The 22,262-nt window shown below is 42.4% G+C and overlaps 1 protein-coding gene across 2 annotated transcripts in view; it reads left to right on the top strand.

Moving 5' to 3' along the window:
* The window catches only part of LOC149077937 (aquaporin-7-like), a 50,376-nt gene that overhangs the window by 25,999 nt on the left and 2,115 nt on the right, over positions 1-22,262 (top strand). Inside the window, exons 2-6 of one of the 2 annotated variants that reach the window (XM_089241543.1) lie at positions 10,485-10,611; positions 13,469-13,606; positions 14,669-14,778; positions 20,988-21,205; positions 21,316-21,482. In XM_089241543.1, coding sequence (XP_089097669.1) covers positions 10,485-10,611; positions 13,469-13,606; positions 14,669-14,778; positions 20,988-21,205; positions 21,316-21,482 — 760 coding nt within the window. The remainder of the gene's footprint in view (positions 1-10,484; positions 10,612-13,468; positions 13,607-14,668; positions 14,779-20,987; positions 21,206-21,315; positions 21,483-22,262) is intronic. The other variant, XM_089241544.1, reaches the window with a different exon arrangement.

Genomic DNA, 22,262 nt, shown 5'->3' on the forward strand with positions numbered 1-22,262 from the left:
TCTCCGCCTATGGCCATGCGCGGCACTCACTAACTTCAGGAACTGCTGAACTACCGGAAGAGAGCGATCCATATAGCATCACGTGCCGTCCCAACTTGATGACGACGAAGGAAAGGCATCTCTCCTCCACCCTGTCTTTAAAAGAGAAAAGACAATCAAATTGCTGGGAGTATTAACCATCACGCATCTCAAAATCACGTTGGAATCCATCAGCAGTCAGTCAATTATCCCCCGGAGACAATGGTTTTAAACGATGAGACAATATCAAGTATATTTAGATAATTGAGTGGCTTTCGGGACCTGAGCGAAGACGAATGTTCTTTTGGTTGATGTCGTTGTTTGACACCGTTGTCGAGAAAGAGGTGCACCATGTGTGTCTCTCTCTCGCGCGCTTCCTCCAGCTTCGGGAACTCTACCATGTGATGACTCTTTTCTGAACTCCCACGGCCTATCCTGGTTTTCTTGGCTGCGTCCCAAGGAAAACACGCCTCGACGAATTGTCCGCGGGAAAAATAATTTTCTCTCTTTGTGTCGGCGTTTTTCAATGTCTTAAACGAGAGCTTTGCGTGTATAGCGCTGTTGTTGTTGTTGTCTTATTTGTGTGCTGTATGGGAACCAATTTGTGGGGGTGAATGAACGCTTTTCTTCTGAAATTCTTTGCTTTTGGTTGATGGAACCGATTCCGCTCGATTTATCCGCCCTTTCTCAAGAGGATTTTCCCGATTGTGCATAATCCCGTAGGATCGCCGAGTATAACTATCGGAGCCGTGATTACGAATTTGGAGGGGAGGAAGGAGATCGAACAAATCACGAGCAGCGCAAATACAATATCCGTGTTCTTGATCGTTGTTTTTAACCGCCCCTTTTTACGATCACTGGAGAAATATATCGTCCAAACGCAACTGGAAGAGATTCATTCCAGTTTTTTTTGTTTTCTTTATCATCGCGAAGATTCGTTGTAACCGAAGATTTTTCCCCTCCCCGTTCTCTTTATACTCCTGTTTGAGGATTTTTTCGTCCACATATAATGTATCTTTCTCAGAGGTGGTAATCCATAATCTTCCTAATATATATATGTGTGAAAGAGAACACGTGGGTGGGGGGGGGTGAAGGCAAAAGAGAAATCTACTATTATTTACTATACTGTTCCCCCCTCCCCCCATTTCTTTTTCATTTCTTTTAAACGTGCGCGCAAGGTTACCAGATTTATTGTCGATACGTCTTAACAAGGAAAGAGCCCCAAGGTGTCATCCTCAAAAATATGGAAAAAAATTAAGTACATTCATCTCACTCAGAAACACAAGAAAAAAAATATATAGCGGTGAAAAATGCAATAACCAACGCCGCAAAAAATTATAAAAAAATAACAGTTGGCTACTCATCGCCTCTTGCGCTTCTTGGCGATATCTATTAAAAAAAAAACCCCTTCACTTTCTTCCAGCTTCTGTTCTATACAAGCAAGTTATTTCTCTTTTCCCCGCCCCCCTTTCTTTGTCTCTGTTGCACTTGATCATGCGTTGTTTGAATGACGTCACTAACGCTCTAGGGTTGCGGGATTTTCAAAGTCGTTCCGTGACATAATTCCACCGGATTTTTTTTTTCTTCATATTTTTGTGCGTATTTAGATGAGCAGAATCAGGGGTAATTTTTTTTTTTTTAGATATTTTTGAAGACGCTTCCTTGGGTGTCCCTTCCATGTGAGAGAGATCATCCACAATTGGTTGTTGCCAAAACCCTGTACGTGAACTGGGTTAAACGAAGATGTTCCAATTTTTATCTTTTATTGATGAGTTGGAAACAAAATTATAATTATAACAATAAATATTCATCTCACACATTTGAAATGTTTCCGTGATTATTCAAATTCACTGCAGTTTTTTTGGGGGGTAGCCTTCCATTTCCTGCTCATTGGAAATTTTTTTTAGTAATTTCTACCCATAATTAGCATTTTTTTTTTACCGTTTAGCAGCTGTTTTTTGGCTAGAATAGGTGACATTGTGCTTCCCCGTATTTCTTTCTACGAAATATGGTCAGTCCATGTATAGTATTTCGGCAACGTTTTTAGCAGTTTTTCGCATAATTAGCGATTTTTTTTTTCACATTGGTAACTATTTTGGTGAGAATTGGTTTCATTTTATTTGATTTCGTATTTCTGTTCATGGATGGTCATCTAATACAAATACAACGCCACAACAGGCAAATTGCCCAACGAGGTAGCTGACTTAAGAACATCATGGATCCCCCAGCCATTTTTTGGAGGCCCTATCTACTACTGCTACACCACACATACAATACACAGACACCGGAACTTTGAGAGTATCTGAGCCGCCCCCCCCTAAAAAAATTGAGGGGGGGGGGAATTGAGCCCAATAATGATTAATCGATGCAATGCATATCTCTCCCTCTTGCGTACGTGCTTCAGTCCTGTATATACGGGACGAATGGAAACCGCACCAGTTCCCTCCCTCAATGTTTTCTTCATGCAGAGCCTCTGCTTCAATGTCTCGCATGTAAGGAACCAATTGTTTTCAGGTGCCTCCATGTGCAAGTTAATCTCTAATCTGAACCAGCGAACCCTTGGTGTGTAAAAGAACTAAAACGATAGCGGTCCTAAAGGCGTCATAACACTACTACATCGCACATTACTTGCGAAAAGTCCTTCCAGGGATTCGTGGCAATGGTGACCTCGTGGTGGTGTTGCACCGCACCTCGTGACAGTAGTGGCTAATAATGTGTCATCACTCGATGCTTATTCATTACATAAAGTGTGATTCTATTGGTATTTTCACTCGGGAATCCGTTTCTACAGCCGATTCATTCCGCCATGTTGCCGCTCCGATTGACTTGAACGTAAATCACTGCTATTGTTTCGTCTACCCAGTCGTGAGATAGTAAATAAATAACGAGGGAACAAATGGCAACACGCGTATAATCGTTGACGACGCATCCATTGTCTTCGGGTGGGAAAAAAAAGTCGGTGTCATCATTCTCATAACGTCTCGGGAGGATGACGACGCGTGGACCCGCTCCCCCGTTACGAAATATGTAGTAATAATCGGGAATGTGTGGATTGCGAAAACTGTTTATATGGGCCGTAACGTTGTACGTTGACACGATGGCATAGTGTGGATTCCAATGGTGGGAATCAAAGGAACGTTACATGTCTGTCTGGTGTTGTTCATGCGTTTTCCTCACCCCCCCCCCCCGCCCGCCCCCGAGACGTTGACTAGGTAGGTAAGGCTTGTGCACACACGCTTCTTGGTTCGCTAGCTTGGCAATCGTCCATGTAAACTTGTTATACATTCCTAAGATATGTTTCGTATATAGCGACACTGTTTTTCGAGGGAACGACCTATACGTGATCTCGGGGTTGTTTTTTCTTTCTCTTGGCACATTCAATTCAATTAACACAGGCCTGTCTTAGCGCAAAAGCGCAGGACGATTGTGTGCAAGTTTGTTTGATCGGCCCGTTTTTACGGGACAGACAAATTTTTCGTATATTTATTCGGCTCTTGGGAGGTGTGGCCGTTCCCATCGCTCCCCTTCTGGATCCGCGCCCGAGCGTGAAAACATCTTTAGCTACAAATGGGGTGGAAGCAGACATCTTCCGATTCGAATGAAGCGAAGGTAGACATGCTCAGCTCTGAATGGAGTGGAGGCAGGCATCTTCAGCTGCAAATTGAGCCGAGACATGCCTGCTTCGGCTTTATTCACAGCTGAAGGTATTTTCATCTGCGAATGCAACAGTGGCTGGCAGATCCAGGGCGATGTGTCGGAGAAGCGACTTATTGTGTAGGTGCATCGGAATATCCCGTATTTTATGGGACAGAAAACTTTTCCCCATATAAAAATTCAGCTCAGAGGGGCGATCGCCACCATCGCCTCACATCTGGATCAGTGCATATTGGCGCATGGACACTTGGGCATGACCTTTGACGCGAAATATGTCCCATTTAGGTAGGGTGACCATTTGGTAAGTATATATTGCTGGACATTTTCCCGTACTTTCACGAATTGTTGGCCATCCCAACTTTTCCTTTTTTGAGAAAAATATCCCGTATTTTCAATGGAATCTCACTTGTTCTTCATCGAAATCAAAGATGGGACTATTTGTTTTATAACTTATAAATTATGATTATTATTATTACTGCGGACATATTCATCTCTCACATATTCGTCATTTAAACGTGGAATGCACCGCAGTTATTGCTTCGTTTCCCGCAGTTTCTTCAGTAATGATTGACAGCTTTGCTTACCGTTTGCTTTTACCACCAACTTCGGGGGGCGCGAATGCAGTCCGGCCTTCGATTTGCTGACAGATGGGGAGTTCAAAAAAAAAAAAAAACTTACATAATACTTGAATGGCGCCTATCGCATATTTTTTTTTTAAGAGGAAATATGGTCAGCCTGCATTTCCGCCTCCAATTTCAACTCCAAAAACACAAAGCCATCTATTGGCAAAAGTATTAACTCTGAAAAATGGATCTTGTATTTACATGGCATGAGCGGAGGAGAAGTGATTTGATTGCTTTGTTGTGAATTGCCCTCCTCCGATCGAGTAGGTCGCAAATGTTGTTCGTCATGTTTAAGCTCGAGATCTTCGCCGCTCACCCATCCGGTGGACCGCAGTCTATTTAGCTCCAAGATATATATCTGTGACAACCTTCCGTCATCTGATTGTGTCACTTCCCAGAATCGTCGAGCTGCTGTCCACCCTGCGCAAAGCTCTTATTCTGGATTTTAGCTGGTGGTCGCCTCAATGTTACCCGACTGTGCATGTATTCAAGTGCTGAGGCTTCTAGTTAATGCCTAGGATTTCGTCGTGGGCTATGCATGTTCTGCATAAGCACGTGAATAGCTGTGGGTTAATGTAGTTTCGAGAACCTGCAATGCCGTAGTTATCGGTTAAAAAAAAAAGAAGTGGGAGGAAAAATGGCGTCCGATTTAAAGGATGATGACTCACCCGCCCCAAAAAACGGGAAGCTCATGAAAAACGCATATTATACGCGCGATGCTCGTAATGGTATCACCTTATCATTAATTTGTCGTTAACATTGTCATTAGTGGATTTAGGAAGCTTCGGGATCGTTTATTGGAAACTCGTGTGGGCTTTTTTTTCCTTCCTTGTTAGCCCGAAATCAAGATGGTGGTTGATTGATTGATCGATCGATCTAACGTATTTCGAAGCTCGATGACAGACTCCATTTGTAAATAATAATAGAATTTAATAAGGAGGTCATTGGGTTATTAGATCTAAATACAGGACTTATCGTGAACTAACACACACACACACACTCTCCTATTTCAGACCTTGTCTGTAGTAATCGGGCCAGAAATGGCCTATTCCAGTGCTCTAAGTCATTGATGCGCCATTTTTGTTGGCTATACATGATAATATGAAGACCGTTACGCGGAAAATATTCATGTATATGGCTTACCATCTGTTCAAATTCATTATTTTTAAAAATAAGACATTCATTTAATGATTGGATCGTTAAGTAAAATAAAACGACCCGGAAAAGACGGCGCGTGATGCCAAAATGGACGAGTTACGACGTCGTTTTTTTTTTTCCTGGGAAATTTATTATCGTCTCTTAATGTTTCGACGGCCGTAAAAACTTCGGAGACGGCAAACCCCCGCGGGATGTCGTACGATACGTACGCAAGGGTGTATAATAGCGTATATGTTATATGTAACATGGGGTTTCGCCCTTGGGAGTAGGAAGGACTCGCTGCTGCGCGATTGCGTAATGAACTCGAGTGTGGGAGAAGAATAATGATTTTTTTTTTTCCATTTTTTTCCAAACGTGTTGAGTCTTTTCTATGGGTCTATGTCTTGGTTGGTTTTTCTTTTCGACGCCCCATCTTGTGGCCATCTCCCTTCTGTTGTCAAGGCCAGAAATGGCGTAATCTATAATGGCCCGAGAAAGTTTTTTTTTTTTCTGCTATGTTTTTGAGATTTGCGTTGATCACGCACTCGTCGGATGTCGGTTCTCGTCCATCCTTCCTCTGAAGCGGATCCGATTAAGCGGTTGTTGAGAAAAAGCTTAACAAACAACAATGATACGGTGGCAGCGGCTGTAATTTGCAGCCATTTGGGAAGCCACCTAACTATCTACTAACTTACCTTAATGTCTGGTTTCCTGGTTTTTGTTTCTTTGATTTTTCAACGGGATTGACATTTAATCCGCCATTTTCCCCGTTATTGTGGGATTTGCCATTGATGAGTTTTTGTTTACGAAGGCTTTTTATTGTGTCAGAGTAATTTTTCCTCCTCACGCGAAAGGGTTTTGGGATGTTCGGCTCGGAGGAGGAGCTTTGTTACAGGGCTGAGTGCCCTCGGCATGAGTTGCTTCAACGGTCGAGGGTGGGGTTGAGCGAGCTCAAGCTCACCCTCTCAAGCATTGTCTGTACTGGAGTGTAGAAGATAACCAATCGCGAATCCATTTACCAATGCCTAACAACCACAGCCACCGGTTCGTATGTCTTGATTCGGTTTCCAGCCTGAAAACGGTATCCAGGAAATTCGCCTCCGACATTTCACCCCCGACATTTCGCCCCGGCATGTTTCGTCCCCGGTGCATATCAACCCCGAAAATTTCGCCCCTGACATTTCGCTTGCCCTGACAGTATGAATGACCGATTGAATGACTTGAGTTATCGAGACCAAGTCGATCGATATATGCCAAAGCCCGAAATTGGCCAATTCGTGAAGTGGCCGGCCCCGTCGTGATCCTCAAATGGTCACCTAGGGAAAGATGAAGTTCTTGACAGACTTCACGGCGTTTATCTTTCCCTAGGTGACCTGCATTTGATTCGAGTATCATACTTCTGGACAGAAATTAGCACCGTGAAGTCTGTCAACAGCTTTGGCTCTGGATCCCTCCCCATGGTTAATTGTCAGGGATCCGTATTTTTCTAAACAGAAAAATGCCGCCAAGTCTGCCAAGAACTTTTTCTTTTTCAGAAAAATACGGATCCCTGACAATTATCATGGGGGATCCAGAGCCAAAGCTGTTGACAGACTTCACGGTGCTAATTTCTGTCCAGAATCAAATGTGGCTTCACTGTGTTTTTTCGGTTCAAAAGTATGACCTTTGTCCTGGAGCAGGTATAAATATAGGTCATCGAAAGCACGTTGAAGAGATTTCTGTTCAGACGAATGACTATCCCCGACAATGATCACAGATCATTCAAAGCGCGCTGAATACTAAGACTCAACGATACGTTTTCTATTCTGAAATGTGACTATCCCCGAATTTAATTAGGTCACCCAGGCTAAGATTAAGATGAGTTTTCGACAGACTTCACAGAGCTTATTTTATTCAGAAGTATAGTAATAAAACGCTAAAGCTGTTGACAGACCTCACGGTGGATCACCCACAGCAAGCTGAAAAAGCTGCCGACAAGACTCCGCGATGCTTCTTTCCTGTTTCAAAGTGTGACAATCCCCGACAATAAATACGGGTTTCCCGAGATTTTTGGCTGTATAGAACTAGTCTCGGATCCTTTTTGAGTGCATATAGTTCAGGATGTTCAATAGTGCGGGGCCACTTCATTGATTTAGAACAGCGCCACAAGTCACTCGCCATTCAAGTGGTCTGTAAATACGTTGCGGTAACTCAAACGATCTAGCAAAGTACCACGGTACACTTAAATGATATGGAAATGTGCCGCTTATAGTTCATTTTTACAAAATTATGTTTAACGTCACGGGGCCACATTTTGCTCGCTGGGCCATGGTTTGACCGCATGTTTGACACAGATTAGGAGTCGGCTTTGTAATTAGGACCTAGGGGTCATTCAAGTATTACGTCAGCATCGAGGGGGGAAGGGGGTTTTCGGATTTGATGGCGGGGGGGGGGGGTTGAAGGTTGCTTACGTCATCACCCCCCCCCCCCTTTTTGAAGATATGAAATATTCTAAGCTGCTGACGAAATTTTGCTGATCGGGGGGGGGGGGTAAAAAATGGCTGAAAATGTGCTTGCGTAATACTTGAATGGCCCCCTACCAACGTATTAAGACACAGCAAAAGCGATAGATGAGAAATTTCCTTGATGTCCAGTGATAAGATTCATCCTCCCCGAACTTCAAATATGTCATGTGTTTTTCCTTTCCGTCATTGGAAAAGGTCACTTTCCTCTCTCCAACGGAATCCCAGGATTCTTTTCTTATTCATACTCCATATCTCTTCCGGCATTCGCTTACGCCAGGCATATTTTTCTTTCTGAGGCAGGAACACCCACTAATAACACTCGGCGGAAGAGAAGCCGCCACTGGCTCTGCTCGTGTTATAAATATAAAAGATTTTCTTTTTCCTCATCCTTCTGTTTTAAGGCTTAAGACATCTTTTTTTAGGAGTCGCTATACATAGACTATCCATACGTATATATATGTAAAACTGGGACGGGTCCTTGTCTGTGTACAAGTCAGGAAGACGTCACGCGCAATCTCGACGTCTCTACTTTCTGCCGGGATAGACATATTTCCTCAACCGTACCTCTCTAATGTGTACAATGACCTGTTGCTGTTGTTGGTGGGTTCTCGACGCGAAACGATTCCATACACACGAATGGGTTTTGCTGCAGCGAGGGTGGATTGCTAATCTTGCCATTCCCGGCATGGTTATCCGGGGGAATGCTGAGAGATGATGAATGATGCTTCTGAAATTAGAACCGATTCCTCTGGGAAAATCTCCAAAAACTGGTAAAGGTGAAAAGTTCGGGAACCATTGCTTCAGAGTGTACGGTCTGTACACTAGACCAACCGTGGCTCCCACTCTGTCCTCATAGGGGATATAAGCTGGTTCGTCTCAGAAGATGTGGGCCACGGTGGAAATGTCCAGTAAAGACCGCATGGCCCCTACATCCTGCAGCAGAGGCCCCCAGACTAGGCTGGGATTGTTAGTGGCCCCTGAGCCAGCTTTTTCAAGGACCCCCCTCCCCTTATGGGTGAGTTTGAGTCCCAGGCCAGAGCACCATTTTGGGGAGCCATGAAAGACCAATTTTACTCTGTTGAACAAGGTTCCTCAATCGGAATAGATAAAACGTGTCCAAAGAATCGCAACTTATTTCAGTTGTTCTCGACCAGAGGCAATAACGGCACAATTGCGTCTCTGGGATATCCTTAAGGCAGCAGCTACACGCTATACTATGACGTTAGTTCTGATTCGTGGGAATTCTGTGATGAGGGAATCACATTAGGACGTCATCACGCCACGTAAGAGTAGTGTGAAGGCACCTTTTAGGAACGAAGGGTGGAAATAGAGTGAAAGAGGTGCCATGAAAGAGACAGATGGTTATGAGGGCTACGGAGTTGTGAAATATAGTGAGAATGCATTTAGATTCCCCCATAAGAGGAATACTGACGGAACTTTCGCCCTGAGAAGTGGCCATCTTAACGCTATCGTGGGATCCTGGAACCAAACCATGAATAGTCTAGCCATAAGCGAATATACATATTTTCGAAAAGTGGTGGGGGGGGGGGGTGGTTGTTGTTTACTTCCACCTATTGAAATGGGTTGACTGGCAGATAGGCTACAATTAAATAACGCAATTTTTTGTAGTGAACCGGAGGGGGAGGATATGGGTAATCCCATGCCCCCGTATCCGTCTATGAATCTAGCAAGTTTTACAAAAGTCTATTAAAATTTGCGAAGTGCTATGTGAGGTCACATCACCCCCTTCTTCCCCAATGTAGCCAGAGCCCCCCCCCCCCCGAACATTAGGGGCCATTCAAGTATTACGTAAGCAGATTTTCAGCCATTTTTGACCCCCCTCTCCCCCGTCATCGAAACACTGACCCCCCCCCCCTCCTGTCAGCAAAATTTCGTCAGCAGCTTAGAATTTACCCCCGTACTTAGTACCCGTATACCGTCAGACTTTGTCGGTATACGGGTAAAATATCTATTAGAGGCATGCTGACAGTGCCTCAGCAGCTGAATTTACAATAGAAGGGTTTCGTGTAAAATCCTTTCCTGGGGGGGATCCCCGCCAGAAATCTCAGCCGAAGGCCTTTCTACAGAATGTGAGGGCCAATGACTTCAATACATGAACAGGCGTGTAACATTGTTTACGTGAGAAAGTGCTCAAGACGTCCACCGTACGCATCGAGGCATTCTTGCTTGTGAGCACCTGGTTATAAACACAATTCAAATGCACGGTACGCACAAAACGATCGTCAGTTGAAAACGAGCCATTGCGTTCACTTCTGTGTTGAGTGCACTGTGTAAATAAAAAGTGATCCAGGGCAATCGCCTTTGGTGGTCACAGTGGCCACTTGATTAGACGAGCGCTTCCGATCCGGATGTGATGTCCTGGAGTGACTTTCTTCACACACTTTTTATATTTCCCCAAGTGAAGATTATTGTTGTCCCGTAAAAAGACGGGACACCCCAGTATACTTTATGTAGTATAGCCCGTATGAAATGAGATGTTGAAACAGCGTTATATAATTCTGAATGCCAATTATTGTTTCATTTGCAGTTGTTTGGAGACGCCGCATTTGCTCAAGCCGTCCTGGGAGGCCATCCAATCACCGACGTATTCGCCATCACATGGGGTTGGGGAATAGGTGTCATGCTCGGCGTCATCACTACCATGGGAATAACGGGTGAGTGTTTATCCGATTCGAAAAATTCCTTAATTGTGTATGTCACGAAGGTGACAACGTTTTTAGCAGCATTCCGTGAGATGGCGCGCGTTAGAACTGTTATGTGTCATCATGCATGCATGTAGTGCAGGGCGCCGCCCTTACCAGACGCAGGGCTCGGGGCGAAAATAATTCCGGAGCTCGTTAGCTCCGACTGTATATATCTTGTTGGAGAGGGGAATAGAATAGGGCATCCAGAGATTCATGCATTGTCATAGAATATACAAAAAATATATCTACTCGCCTATGAAAATGCAGTATCAACGAAAGAAAAAATCTCAGAATTGATGAGAATTCAGTATATTAATGAGAACTCAATGATTAACTCAGAATTGAAAATTCGGAATTAGTGACAAAAAAATCCCAAAATTGAGACAAGGAGATGAAAATTTACAATCAATGAGAGATGAAAATTTAGATTTAATGAGGGATGAAAATTTAGAATCAATGAGAGATGAAAATTTAGATTTAATGAGGGATGAAAATTTAGATTTAATGAGGGATGAAAATTTAGAATCAATGAGGGATGAAAATTTAGAATCAATGAGGGATGAAAATTTAGAATCAATGAGGGATGAAAATTTAGATTTAATGAGGGATGAAAATTTAGAATCAATGAGGGATGAAAATTTAGATTTAATGAGGGATGAAAATTTAGAATCAATGAGGGATGAAAATTTAGAATCAATGAGGGATGAAAATTTAGAATCAATGAGGGATGAAAATTTAGAATCAATGAGGGATGAAAATTTAGAATCAATGAGGGATGAAAATTTACAATATCAATGAGGGATGAAAATTTACAATATCAATGAGGGATGAAAATTTACAATATCAATGAGGGATGAAAATTTACAATATCAATGAGAGATGAAAATTTACAATATCAATGAGAGATGAAAATTTACAATATCAATGAGAGATGAAAATTTAGATTTAATGAGAGACGAAAATTTAGAATCAATGAGGGATGAAAATTTACAATATCAGTGAGAGGTGAAAATTTAGAATCAATGAGGGATGAAAATTTACAATATCAGTGAGAGATGAAAATTTAGATTGAATGAGAGATGAAAATTTAGATTTAATGAGAGATGAAAATTTACAATCAATGAGAGATGAAAATTTACAATCAATGCGGGATGAAAATTTAGAATCAATGAGGGATGAAAATTTAGAATCAATGAGGGATGAAAATTTACAATATCAATGAGAGATGAAAATTTACAATATCAATGAGGGATGAAAATTTACAATATCAATGAGAGATGAAAATTTAGATTTAATGAGATATGAAAATTTAGATTTAACGAGATATGAAAATTTAGATTTAATGTGGGATGAAAATTTAGAATCAATGAGAGATGAAATTTAGAATCAATGAGGGATGAACATTTAGAATTGATGAGAGAAAAATATCCCAGAATTTTGTGGTGAAAATTCGGAATTAGAGAAGAAATTGCTGAAAATTCCAATACCAAATCAGTTAAAGCTGAGACTTGTTTACTAAAATACGATATATATGAAAGAAAATATGTATTTGATATGTCCTCACTTCCATTACCGTAAATTCAGGGGAGGGGCTCAACGGTGGGGCCCGGTGCGATCGCACTTGTCTCACACCCCTAATTGCGGTTTTGGTGTAGTGACATGTTTTGTGACTGTCTGAGGAACTTTGATCTTGCATCTGAAGCTAGGGCCACACTCATGTACAGCCTTTTTCAATAGCATTCGCAAATATTTTCCTTCCCTTGATACAAAGAAGTATCACCGGCTTAGGGTGGATACACATTGGCCCAATGTTCCTTGGCGAATATTTGCTTCCAGAACACTCTCCATGTTGTCGCTGTTGGCGTTCTTCGACCAGTCTTCCTATATACCTTCCAGCCTCCAACATTTGACGATCATCGCAAATGTTGGAGCTGCCACACTATTCGCCCATGACAACATTGAAACGTGTTGGGCTAGGCTGAACACGAGTGTGGCCTCGGCATGAGGCAAGGTGAAACCAATCGAGCAGAAAAAGCTGATCCCAGAACGTCTCCGCAAGTCAAGATTTCCTAGTAAGGATTTGATTATTGAAGTTTCTAAAAATGTCTGAGGTGGTGGAATCTTGAATCATCCACTTGAAAGCCACTAATTGTCACTAATTTCGAGAAACAGTTTCCATGTGTCGTGAAGCTGATCTTTCTGTTGATTTTGTGTGTCTCGCGTGAAAATTAACCCCCCCCCCCCGGCTGAAGTGGATTCGTACGACCCGTCTCGGAAGCCCATGCGTATCAAGCTTGGGTCGTGACCCAGCTCAAGAGCCCTAGGCTGTTAGTTGGGATTTGAAAAACCCGTCCGCGACCCAAAGCGCCGGTGACCCTAGTTTGGGTTGTGATCAAGCTCAAGAGCCAATGGCTATCCGTGGATTTGAATGATCCATCTCGGAAGCCCCTGCGACCCAAGTTTGGGTCGTGACCTATAGGTTACGAACCCCTGCCCTAGAATTTTATGGTAGCTTTTTTAACCCTCTCCGGAAGTTCATACGTGAGACATTACCTACACCTAGAAGCTCATGGTAACTTTACTCAACTTTGCAAAAGCTGTAAATTTAAAAACCTGAATTCTTTCAAAGGAGTGCTTTTGAAAGACTTCAGAAAGTGTATTGATACCTAAAGGGAATACTGTCAACTCTCCGGCACCTGAAACTATTTCAAAATGAATCTGTTGCTGCTAGAAACTTTTGGAATGGTCTACGTGACAAAGCCATGTTGTCATTGTTGTCTCCTTTTGATGAAATAATGCCTTTTTTTTCTTCTTTGCATGTTTACAGGTGGGCACATCAATCCCGCCATGACTGTCGCACTCGCCAGCTTAGGCAAGTTCCCTTGGCGGAAAGTTCCCCATTTCCTGCTCGCTCAGCATCTAGGAGCTTTCGTGGCATCTGCGCTCTTGTTCTTCACTTACATAGGTAAATTATATGAGTGTTTTATGTACACCGTGTCCTTTAAATTCGTAAATAACTTGAAAATCCATAAGAATTGATGTTTTCTTGGGAATGCGGTTTTGTGGAAAATTTGAAAATTTCTCGCGAGGGGTTTTTCTCTTTGGCACAGGAAAAAATTTAGTTCAAAATTTTTCTGTAGAGGGCGCTGCTCGAAAGCAAATTGCTTGGAAACATGTAAATCGGAGTCCTATAAAATGCAAGGTGTATGATTACTGGCCGTTTTCATAGTGATGTTGACAATGGATAAGGCACTATCGGTGAAGTTGGTATAGCTCAGCCGGCGATTCGTGACTGAAGCTATACGAACGTTTTGAACACACGAGAGATTGAAGAAAGGCTCAGTTCCAGAATGGTGCGATTTGCTTTCGACACAACGCCCTCTATCAGCGAAAATTCGAGAAAAAAACCCTCCTTCGTGAGAATAACTTTTATGCAAACCGCATTCAAATTTTCGTATTCCATTGATTTTTATGAATTTTTAAACTATTTACGAACTTATGATGGGACACCCCCTATACATAATTTGAATGTCTCTTATGGTTGATAGTATATATCGGGTGTGCTCAACTTTTTTCGGCAGCGGTGATGGATTAATTCAATTTTGTCGGAGGGGTGGTTGGTTAGAAGACGCAACAAACTTGGGGAGTATGACATAACCACCCAGAGAATTTTTTTCTGTAGGGAGAGGGCAGTCGCCCTCTCCACCTCGCTCTTCCCCTTCAACCCGTCTGTGGTCGCAGGGCTGCAACTAGAAGCGGCAATTTACTCTGTTACTCGGGGGCACATGAACCATTTTGGTGCCCCACCCAGCAGTTTTATACGCAAAAAAGCAATCTTGGTGCCCTTCCAGCGCCCGACGTCCATTATCGTGTTGTGTGTATTGAAACTTTTCTCCCGGAGCAATTTTCACGGGATGAATGAAGACCCTTCGCGGGCCGGAGGTTGTAGCACCCCTGATGTATATTGCATATCAATCATGTGTAAAAAATTTCAGATGTTGTACTGACCCCCTCTATCCAATGACAGATGCGTTGAACCATTACGACCCGGAAAGGACAATGAAGACGGCGTTCATTTGGGCCACGTATCCAAACGTGGAATCGGAAGTTTCGATCGGGAATTGCTTCCTGGATCAGGTGAGTTTAGATCAAAATGTTTCCATTATATTTCTCTAGAGCACACAATGTTTCTCAACTTGGGGGGGACATATCCTCCCCGTGGTCCTGAGATACTCCAACGGGGCCACAGGTGAAAATCGAGTTGGAGGGGGGATCCGTGACAGGCTGTTGGGGGGACACAAGAAAAAATTTCAGATGTGAGAAAATAAACCTTCAAATCTTCAAATAAAATATGGTGGAAGAAAGTGTAACTGCTTTCACAATGAAGCGGAACTGTCCATAGACCGCCATGTGCGATCTCTGACTCAGCCCGATACCTTGAGGAAGTAGGAGAGCCCTACGATAATGAGATTTGATGCTAATTCTTTTATCCAAGTCGAATAATTCTTTTTGCCGCTGTGGTGGTCGAGTGGTTACAGTGACGGACTCGCGATGCGAGGATCCGGGTTCGAACCCCACAGTGGTGGTCGGCTGAAGTTGGTTTTCTGTGGTTCCCAACTTCAAGGCGCAAATGCGAGCCGATCTCCCCGTTAAAAAGTCTCGCCACAGAGAGCAACAGTCCTACAACGATAAATCATTCAATCATAACACTTCACTCATAGTTAGAAAAAAAACTGGTGGCAGATGGCAGCACTACACATAACAAACATTACACAGAAACAAACTTTACGTCAGGTTGCACTACACGTACACGCACATTCCCGCATGTACCGATTCGTTGGGGGGTTCCGTGGGGGGGTGCATTTGGAGTGTAGCAGTAGTAGGTAGGGGCCTCCAAAAATGGCTCGAGGATCCATGATGTTCTTAAGTCAGCCACCTCGTTGGGCAATTTGCCTGTTGTGGCGTTGTATTTGTATTTGTATTTGTATTAAATAGATTTGTATATAGGTACTCCCAGCAAGGTAGGAGGCCCCTGATGCTGCTAAAATGGTCCCGCATAGATCCAGGCCATCTTAAAAATGTCAAGGGGGGGGGGGGTATCCTACATGATCACATGATGTACCGTGAGTTGCGATAGTACGTGAGCTGCTGTTTCCAGCTAAAGCAAGAGGCTCTTCAGAACATCTTTTTTTTTACCTTTTTTACCGAGGGCCCACACAGGGGAGAGACGCACTCCCCACCCCAGGAACCCTCACTGAATTGGGAGATCGAGTGATCTGGGAATGTGCGGCTTAGTTCATTTTTATAAAACTAGATTTGAGGTCGCGAGCTATATATAGCAGTAGACACACATCAGATGACTCCAAGAGCCACCGCGGGCCATGGGTTAAGCATATACGATCTAAAGGAAGCTATGGGTGGAAAAAGTTCAAGAAACACTGCTCTAGTGAATACCATAACAGTACACACTGTATGTGAAGTGCAGATGCCTGGATACCAAGAAAAGATAATTGAAAAGTCACATCCTCTGTAGGGAATCGAACCACTTACCTCGCACTTTCCGGGTGCGTGCTTTACGGTTAAGCAACAGAGGACAGACATTTTCTTTCCTAAGAACATTGTGTTCCTTAGCTCGCAACAAGCTTAACTCTTCAACAACTCGCCACGAAACTTTCGTTGCTAGCTATTGCTGAGTTAGGAGGCTGTCTACTACACAGTCTCAAAAGTGTTCTTAGGAAAGAAAATGTCTGTCCTCTGTTGCTTAATGGTAGATCACGCACCCGGAAAGTGCGAGGTAAGCGGTTCGATTCCCCACAGAGGAATGTGACTTTTCTTGAAAATTATCTTCTCTTGGTATCCAGTCATATGTACTTCGTATAATTAGCGGAGAGGTTCATCGTTTCGTTCGCATTGTATGATTTGCGCGACCCCTGGACAAATTTTAATGTCCCGGATAGGGCCGTCTTAAGAGTATCGTGGGCCCCCGGACCAATTGATTTTTCTCAGGCCCTACCAAACAAATTATCGAAAATTTCAACCAGATCTCACTTTTGTGAGGCCCCCGGGCCGTGGCTTAAGACGGCACTGGTCCCGCATCCAAACAGCAGACACATTAAATAACGTTTACTGTCATCGACGCTATCTGAAGGTAAATTCTTGATTCGCCAACCCCTGAATCAGAATCTCTGGATCGTCCTCGCATCAAGCTGATCCGAACTAACGTCAGGTAAGGTAGCTGTGACCGAAAAATCCTTGAAAAGTTCTCAAGGGAGTTCTGCCCTTCATCCCAAGATCATACAAAAAAGATTCGTCCAATTGCGTAACCGTTAGGAAAGATCCAATCATAATCCCTCTTTTTTGCGTTCGCGAAGTTTTTCTTTCCGCTTTTCCGAAGCCAATGTGCATCCCCAAGCAAGAATTGAAAAACGCGTGCTGATGATGACTTCTCTAACACTTGGCGCGGGATCAAATCGCGGATATGTCCTCCTCATCACCTTGCGCCAGCGTCTATCTGCTCTCTCACATGAAGTCTTTAAATTCGCGAGGGTGGTCGCGGACGGAACCCAGCACGGGAACCATCTCACAAGAATAGACAAGGCGGGAAGAATGGATTGGGGGGGGGGGAGGAAAATGAAGTGAAAGAAAAAAAAGTTTGCGCTTGAAACATGTTGTTCTGCCGGTGCTCTTGGTTGGAGGCCAATCCGTGTGGGGTTGACGTAAATGTCGAGCATACGAGGGATAGTGTCGGAAAATTGAATAAGAAAAAAAATTGCGCATGTAAGACAATTCTTAGCGGCGCTGTTCTCGGCCCCGATATAACGTGTTGATGAGCTTCTTCTCCGACGATGACGGGAAGGTAAATTTAGCTCTGGATGAGCTATTTTTCCCGAACCCCGACATAATCCATGTCGTCGACGTTGTCGTCACGTGTGTATTTCGGTGGAGAGAGAATTAGCGTTATCACGTTTCCTCGTTGACCTCCTTCACTTTTTTTTTTTTTTTGTTGTTGAAAATTTCGGAATTTTTGAGGAAAAAGAATGAACATTCGAGTGATGAGGATTGATTTCAGAATTAATAAAATTCAGGAATTAACGGAAATTATTTCAGAACCACAACTAATGCAATTCAGGAATTATTCAAAATTATTTCAGAATTAATAAAATTCAAGAATTATTCAAAATTATTTCAGAATTAATAAAATTCAGGAATTATTCAAACTTATTTCAGAATTAATAAAATTCAGGAATTATTCAAAATTATTTCAGAATTAATAAAATTCAGGAATTATTCAAAATTATTTCAGAATTAATAAAATTCAGGAATTATTCAAAATTATTTCAGAATTAATAAAATTCAGGAATTATTCAAAATTATTTCAGAACCAGAACTAATACAATTCAGGAATTATTGGAAATTATTTCAGAATTAATGAAAATCAGAATTTCAGTGTCAATAAAAATTCAGGAAGTGATGAAACAGAAATAATTTCAGAATTATTTTTTCTCCTCATCACCTTGTGCCTTCGCCCATCTGCTCTCACATGAAGTCTTTAAATTCGCGAGGGTGGTCGGACGGAACCAGCACAGGGACCATCTAACAAGAATAGACAAGGCGGGTGGAATGGACAAAAAAAACTCGACTTCCAGACCAGAACCAGAATAGAAATTTTGCCAAAACTTGATCAACTTTCAAATAGAACTCGACTTGAAGTGGAGAGATTTTGAGCTTTTGAACATGTTGTTTTGCCGGTGCTCTTGGTTGGAGGCCAATCCGTGCGGGGTTTGACGCGCGGATGTCGTTCATCCGAGGGATAGTGTCGCAAAATTGAAAAAAAAAAAAATGTGCATATAAGACAATTCTTACGGACGCTGTTCGTCCTGATATAACATGTTGATGTGCTGCTTCTCCGACGGTGACTGAAAGTAAATTTAACTCTGGATGATCTATTTTTCCCAACCCGACATTATCCATGTCGTCGATGTTGTCGTCGCGTAGGTATTTCGGTGGAGAGAGAGAATTGGAGTTATCAACGTTTCCTTGTTGATTTCCTTTAATTGGGACGTCTTAATAAGTTTGAAGGCTCGGGCCCAAAATGCCGTCTTAACGCATGTCTCTTTTGAAAAAAGAGGGCCTCACAAAAATGCGATCTGGTTGAAATTTTCGAGGATTTGTCAGGTTTGGGCCTCGTAAAACTTCTTGGTCCGGGGGGGCCTATGATGCTCTCGAGACGGCCCTGCTCGGGCCTCGTTATTTTTTTCCGGGACCTTCCTTAGCTCTGATTTGAAAAAAAAAATGGGAGAGTTGATTTTTATAATTTTATTAATAATTGGAATTTTCAAGAAAAATAATTTCAGAATTAATTAATATTCGAGAAGCGATGAGAAATAATTTTTGTGATTAATGCAGTATCAGGAAGCGATGAGAAATAATTTTAGAAATGAAAATTGGAAATGATGTCAGAATTGATGAAAATTGGAAATGATGTCAGAATTGATGAAAATTGGAAATGATGTCAGAATTGATGAAAATTGGAAATGTCAGAATTGATGAAAATTGGAAATGATGTCAGAATTGATGAAAATTGGAAATGTCAGAATTGATGAAAATTGGAAATGATGTCAGAATTGATGAAAATTGGAAATGATGTCAGAATTGATGAAAATTGGAAATGATGTCAGAATTGATGAAAATTGGAAATGATGTCAGAATTGATGAAAATTGGAAATGTCAGAATTGATGAAAATTGGAAATGATGTCAGAATTGATGAAAATTGGAAATGATGTCAGAATTGATGAAAATTGGAAATGATGTCAGAATTGATGAAAATTGGAAATGATGTCAGAATTGATATGAAAATTGGAAATGATGTCAGAATTGATATGAAAATTGGAAATGATGTCAGAATTGATATGAAAATCAGAAGTGATTTCGGAATTGAGATGAAAATCAGAAGTGATTTCGGAATTGAGATGAAAATCAGAAATAATTTCTGCATACCAAATTACCAATATTCTGAATTACCAAATATTCGGAAATTGGGGAAGAAATGATTTTTACAATTACTGAAAATTGAAATAAGATGGTTCATAAATGAAAATGAATGAAAATTAGGAATTATTTTTGAATTGATGGAACTTCAAGAATCAACGGAAAGGAAAAAGAAAATCGAATTTCAGAATAAAAATTCAGGAATTTAATAAAGGAAATATTTTTAGAATGAAAAACAAGTATTTTTAGGATCAATAAAAATTGACAAAAAAATTCCGAGTTGAACATTTTGTAAGAATATATCCTAAAATAATGCCTATTCGGGCAAAGATTTGAGCAACACTTTGTTCAAAGGGAGCTCCCACGAACATAGCACTAGCCCAAAAAGCCAAGAGCAGGGTCGGCTCAAGAGCATCTTGGAACCCCCCCCTCCCCCGACATATTGATTTTTCTGAGCCCCCCTTCCCTGGTAATGGCCGAAAAATTCAACAAAAATTAAATTCATCGCTGGGAAAATTCACCGACAAAGTTTGACATGAATGAACGAGTAATTAAGTGTGGATGAGGGAGTGAATGCGCAATTAGGTGAGTCTATGAATGAGTGAGACAGTAAGCAAATAAAGCAATTCAGTGACCAAGTGAGAAAATGTGAGTGAAAGAGCATGTGAGGGGGGTAAATGAGCTAATGAGAAAATCAGTGACTGAGTAAAACCTGAGGTTGCTAGTTCACTCACTCACAACTTACTAGGTTGTTCACTCGCTAACTCATTCACTCACTTGGTCGCACACCAAAACTTGGTTCAAAGGAGCTTGCGAAGCGGGTCGTACAAATCCTTTTACAGCCAGAGATTCTCGATCTATGGGTCATGACTCAAACTTGATTCGCAGAGGTTTCCGAAATGGAAGTACAAATCAGCCAGGGACTCGCGAGCTATGGGTCACCGACACAAACTTGGTTCCCGGAGGCTTCCGAGAAGGGTCGTACGAATGTTCTTACAGTCAAGGGTTTTTGAGCTATGGATCACGACCAAAACTGGATTCGCAGGGGCTTCCCACTTTTGTCGTACGAATGCATTCACAGTCTGTTATAAATGCACTTATTGCGTCACTGATTTCGAAGGAAAAACAACATTTCCCATGGGTCGCAAAGCTGATCTTGTTGATTTTGCGTCATGGCTGAGAAAGGTTAAGAACTCTTGCTGTACAGAATAAACGCAGACACATGCATCCTTCAATCGTGTAATTGAGTCGTGAAACCCGGAAAATCCAGACGCGTCATGTGCGTGTTGTGCTGCACATGCTACTACATTAAGGCAATCATGAAGATGACTAATCATTTCTTTACCTCCTCCTGCAGATTGTGGGCACGGGTCTTCTCACTTTCACGGCCTTGGCAGTGATCGACAAGAGGAACTCCAAGATCCCGGCCTATCTCCACCCCATATGTCTGGGCTTCATGATTTGCGCCCTGGCCATGTGCTTCGGGTTCAACTGCATGGCACCGCTGAATCCCGCTCGTGACTTCTCCACGAGACTGTTCACTGCTGTCGCCGGATACGGGCTGGACGTATTCAAGTATGTGCATTTTACCTTCTCTGCGGGAAATGTATGTTGAAAGAGGATAATGTTAATTTTTTTTGTTTTTTCAACATTATTTTAGTGGTTTTCATTTATTTCAATTTCAGGCATAACAACTATTGGTGGATAGGTCTGGTGCCGACTCACCTGGGAGGCATCATCGGCGCTTGGCTGTATTACCTGGGTATCGAGCTGCATTTCACAGAGGACGAGGAGGAACTCGGTAGAGACCATCTAGAACTAAGCATGCCATTAAACTCTTCCGGTTCTAGTGGTAAGGACCTGCAGTCTGATAAGGTGAAACTAGTATCACCCTCGGACAAAGTGTCTGTCGCCGTCAATGTCGCGCAGCCGAAGATGTCACCCACGTCCATGACCCCTAGTCAAGCTGATCATGCCCGGCCTCCAAGAGCACTGGCCACCTCTGGCTCCGCGGGCCAACCCCATCATTATCAGCCGAAGGTGTCGGGCCCGTGACACCACCTTCCCACAGTCAGACTGAAGCCATACCCGGCTTCCAAGACCACCGAACGCAACTGACGAAGCGAGCCAACCCCATCAGTAGTCACGTTTCGACTATACCCCCCTTTGAGTTTACGTTTTTGTAAAAGTGGTGCTCGGAAAAAAAAAAAAAGATGGACTGCCATTTTGATTTTTAAGGCCTGGGATGAGGCTTTTAATTGGTTATTATAGGATTGCAAATGTTGCGAATAAAGTTTTGTTTTATTTGTTTGCTTTTTATACAACATCTAATGTCACCCAGCCCTCGATTAAATTTATCGGACTGGCCATGAACCAGCGTACAGAACTATGGGCTTTTCACTGCCTCTAGTCAGCCTCGCTATGTATAAAATTACTATGCGCAGTAGTGCTTTTGTTGCCTTTCCCCACTTGAATAATTTTGTTTTTCAAAGGCCTTAATTGGACGATTAACGTTCGGTTCGAATTTCAAACCTCAACTAGGTCAATGACCAATCACGAGCCGATCGTCTCTGCCCATCAGTAGTAACAGTAGAGGGGTGCCCTTAACTCTAACGCCAAAATGAGAGGAGTT

Source organism: Pholcus phalangioides, unplaced genomic scaffold, assembly GCF_987345545.1.
Source record: "Pholcus phalangioides strain wild (caught in Gottingen) unplaced genomic scaffold, Ppha-v1.0 ptg000014l_1, whole genome shotgun sequence".
Taxonomy (NCBI): Eukaryota; Metazoa; Arthropoda; class Arachnida; order Araneae; family Pholcidae; genus Pholcus; species Pholcus phalangioides.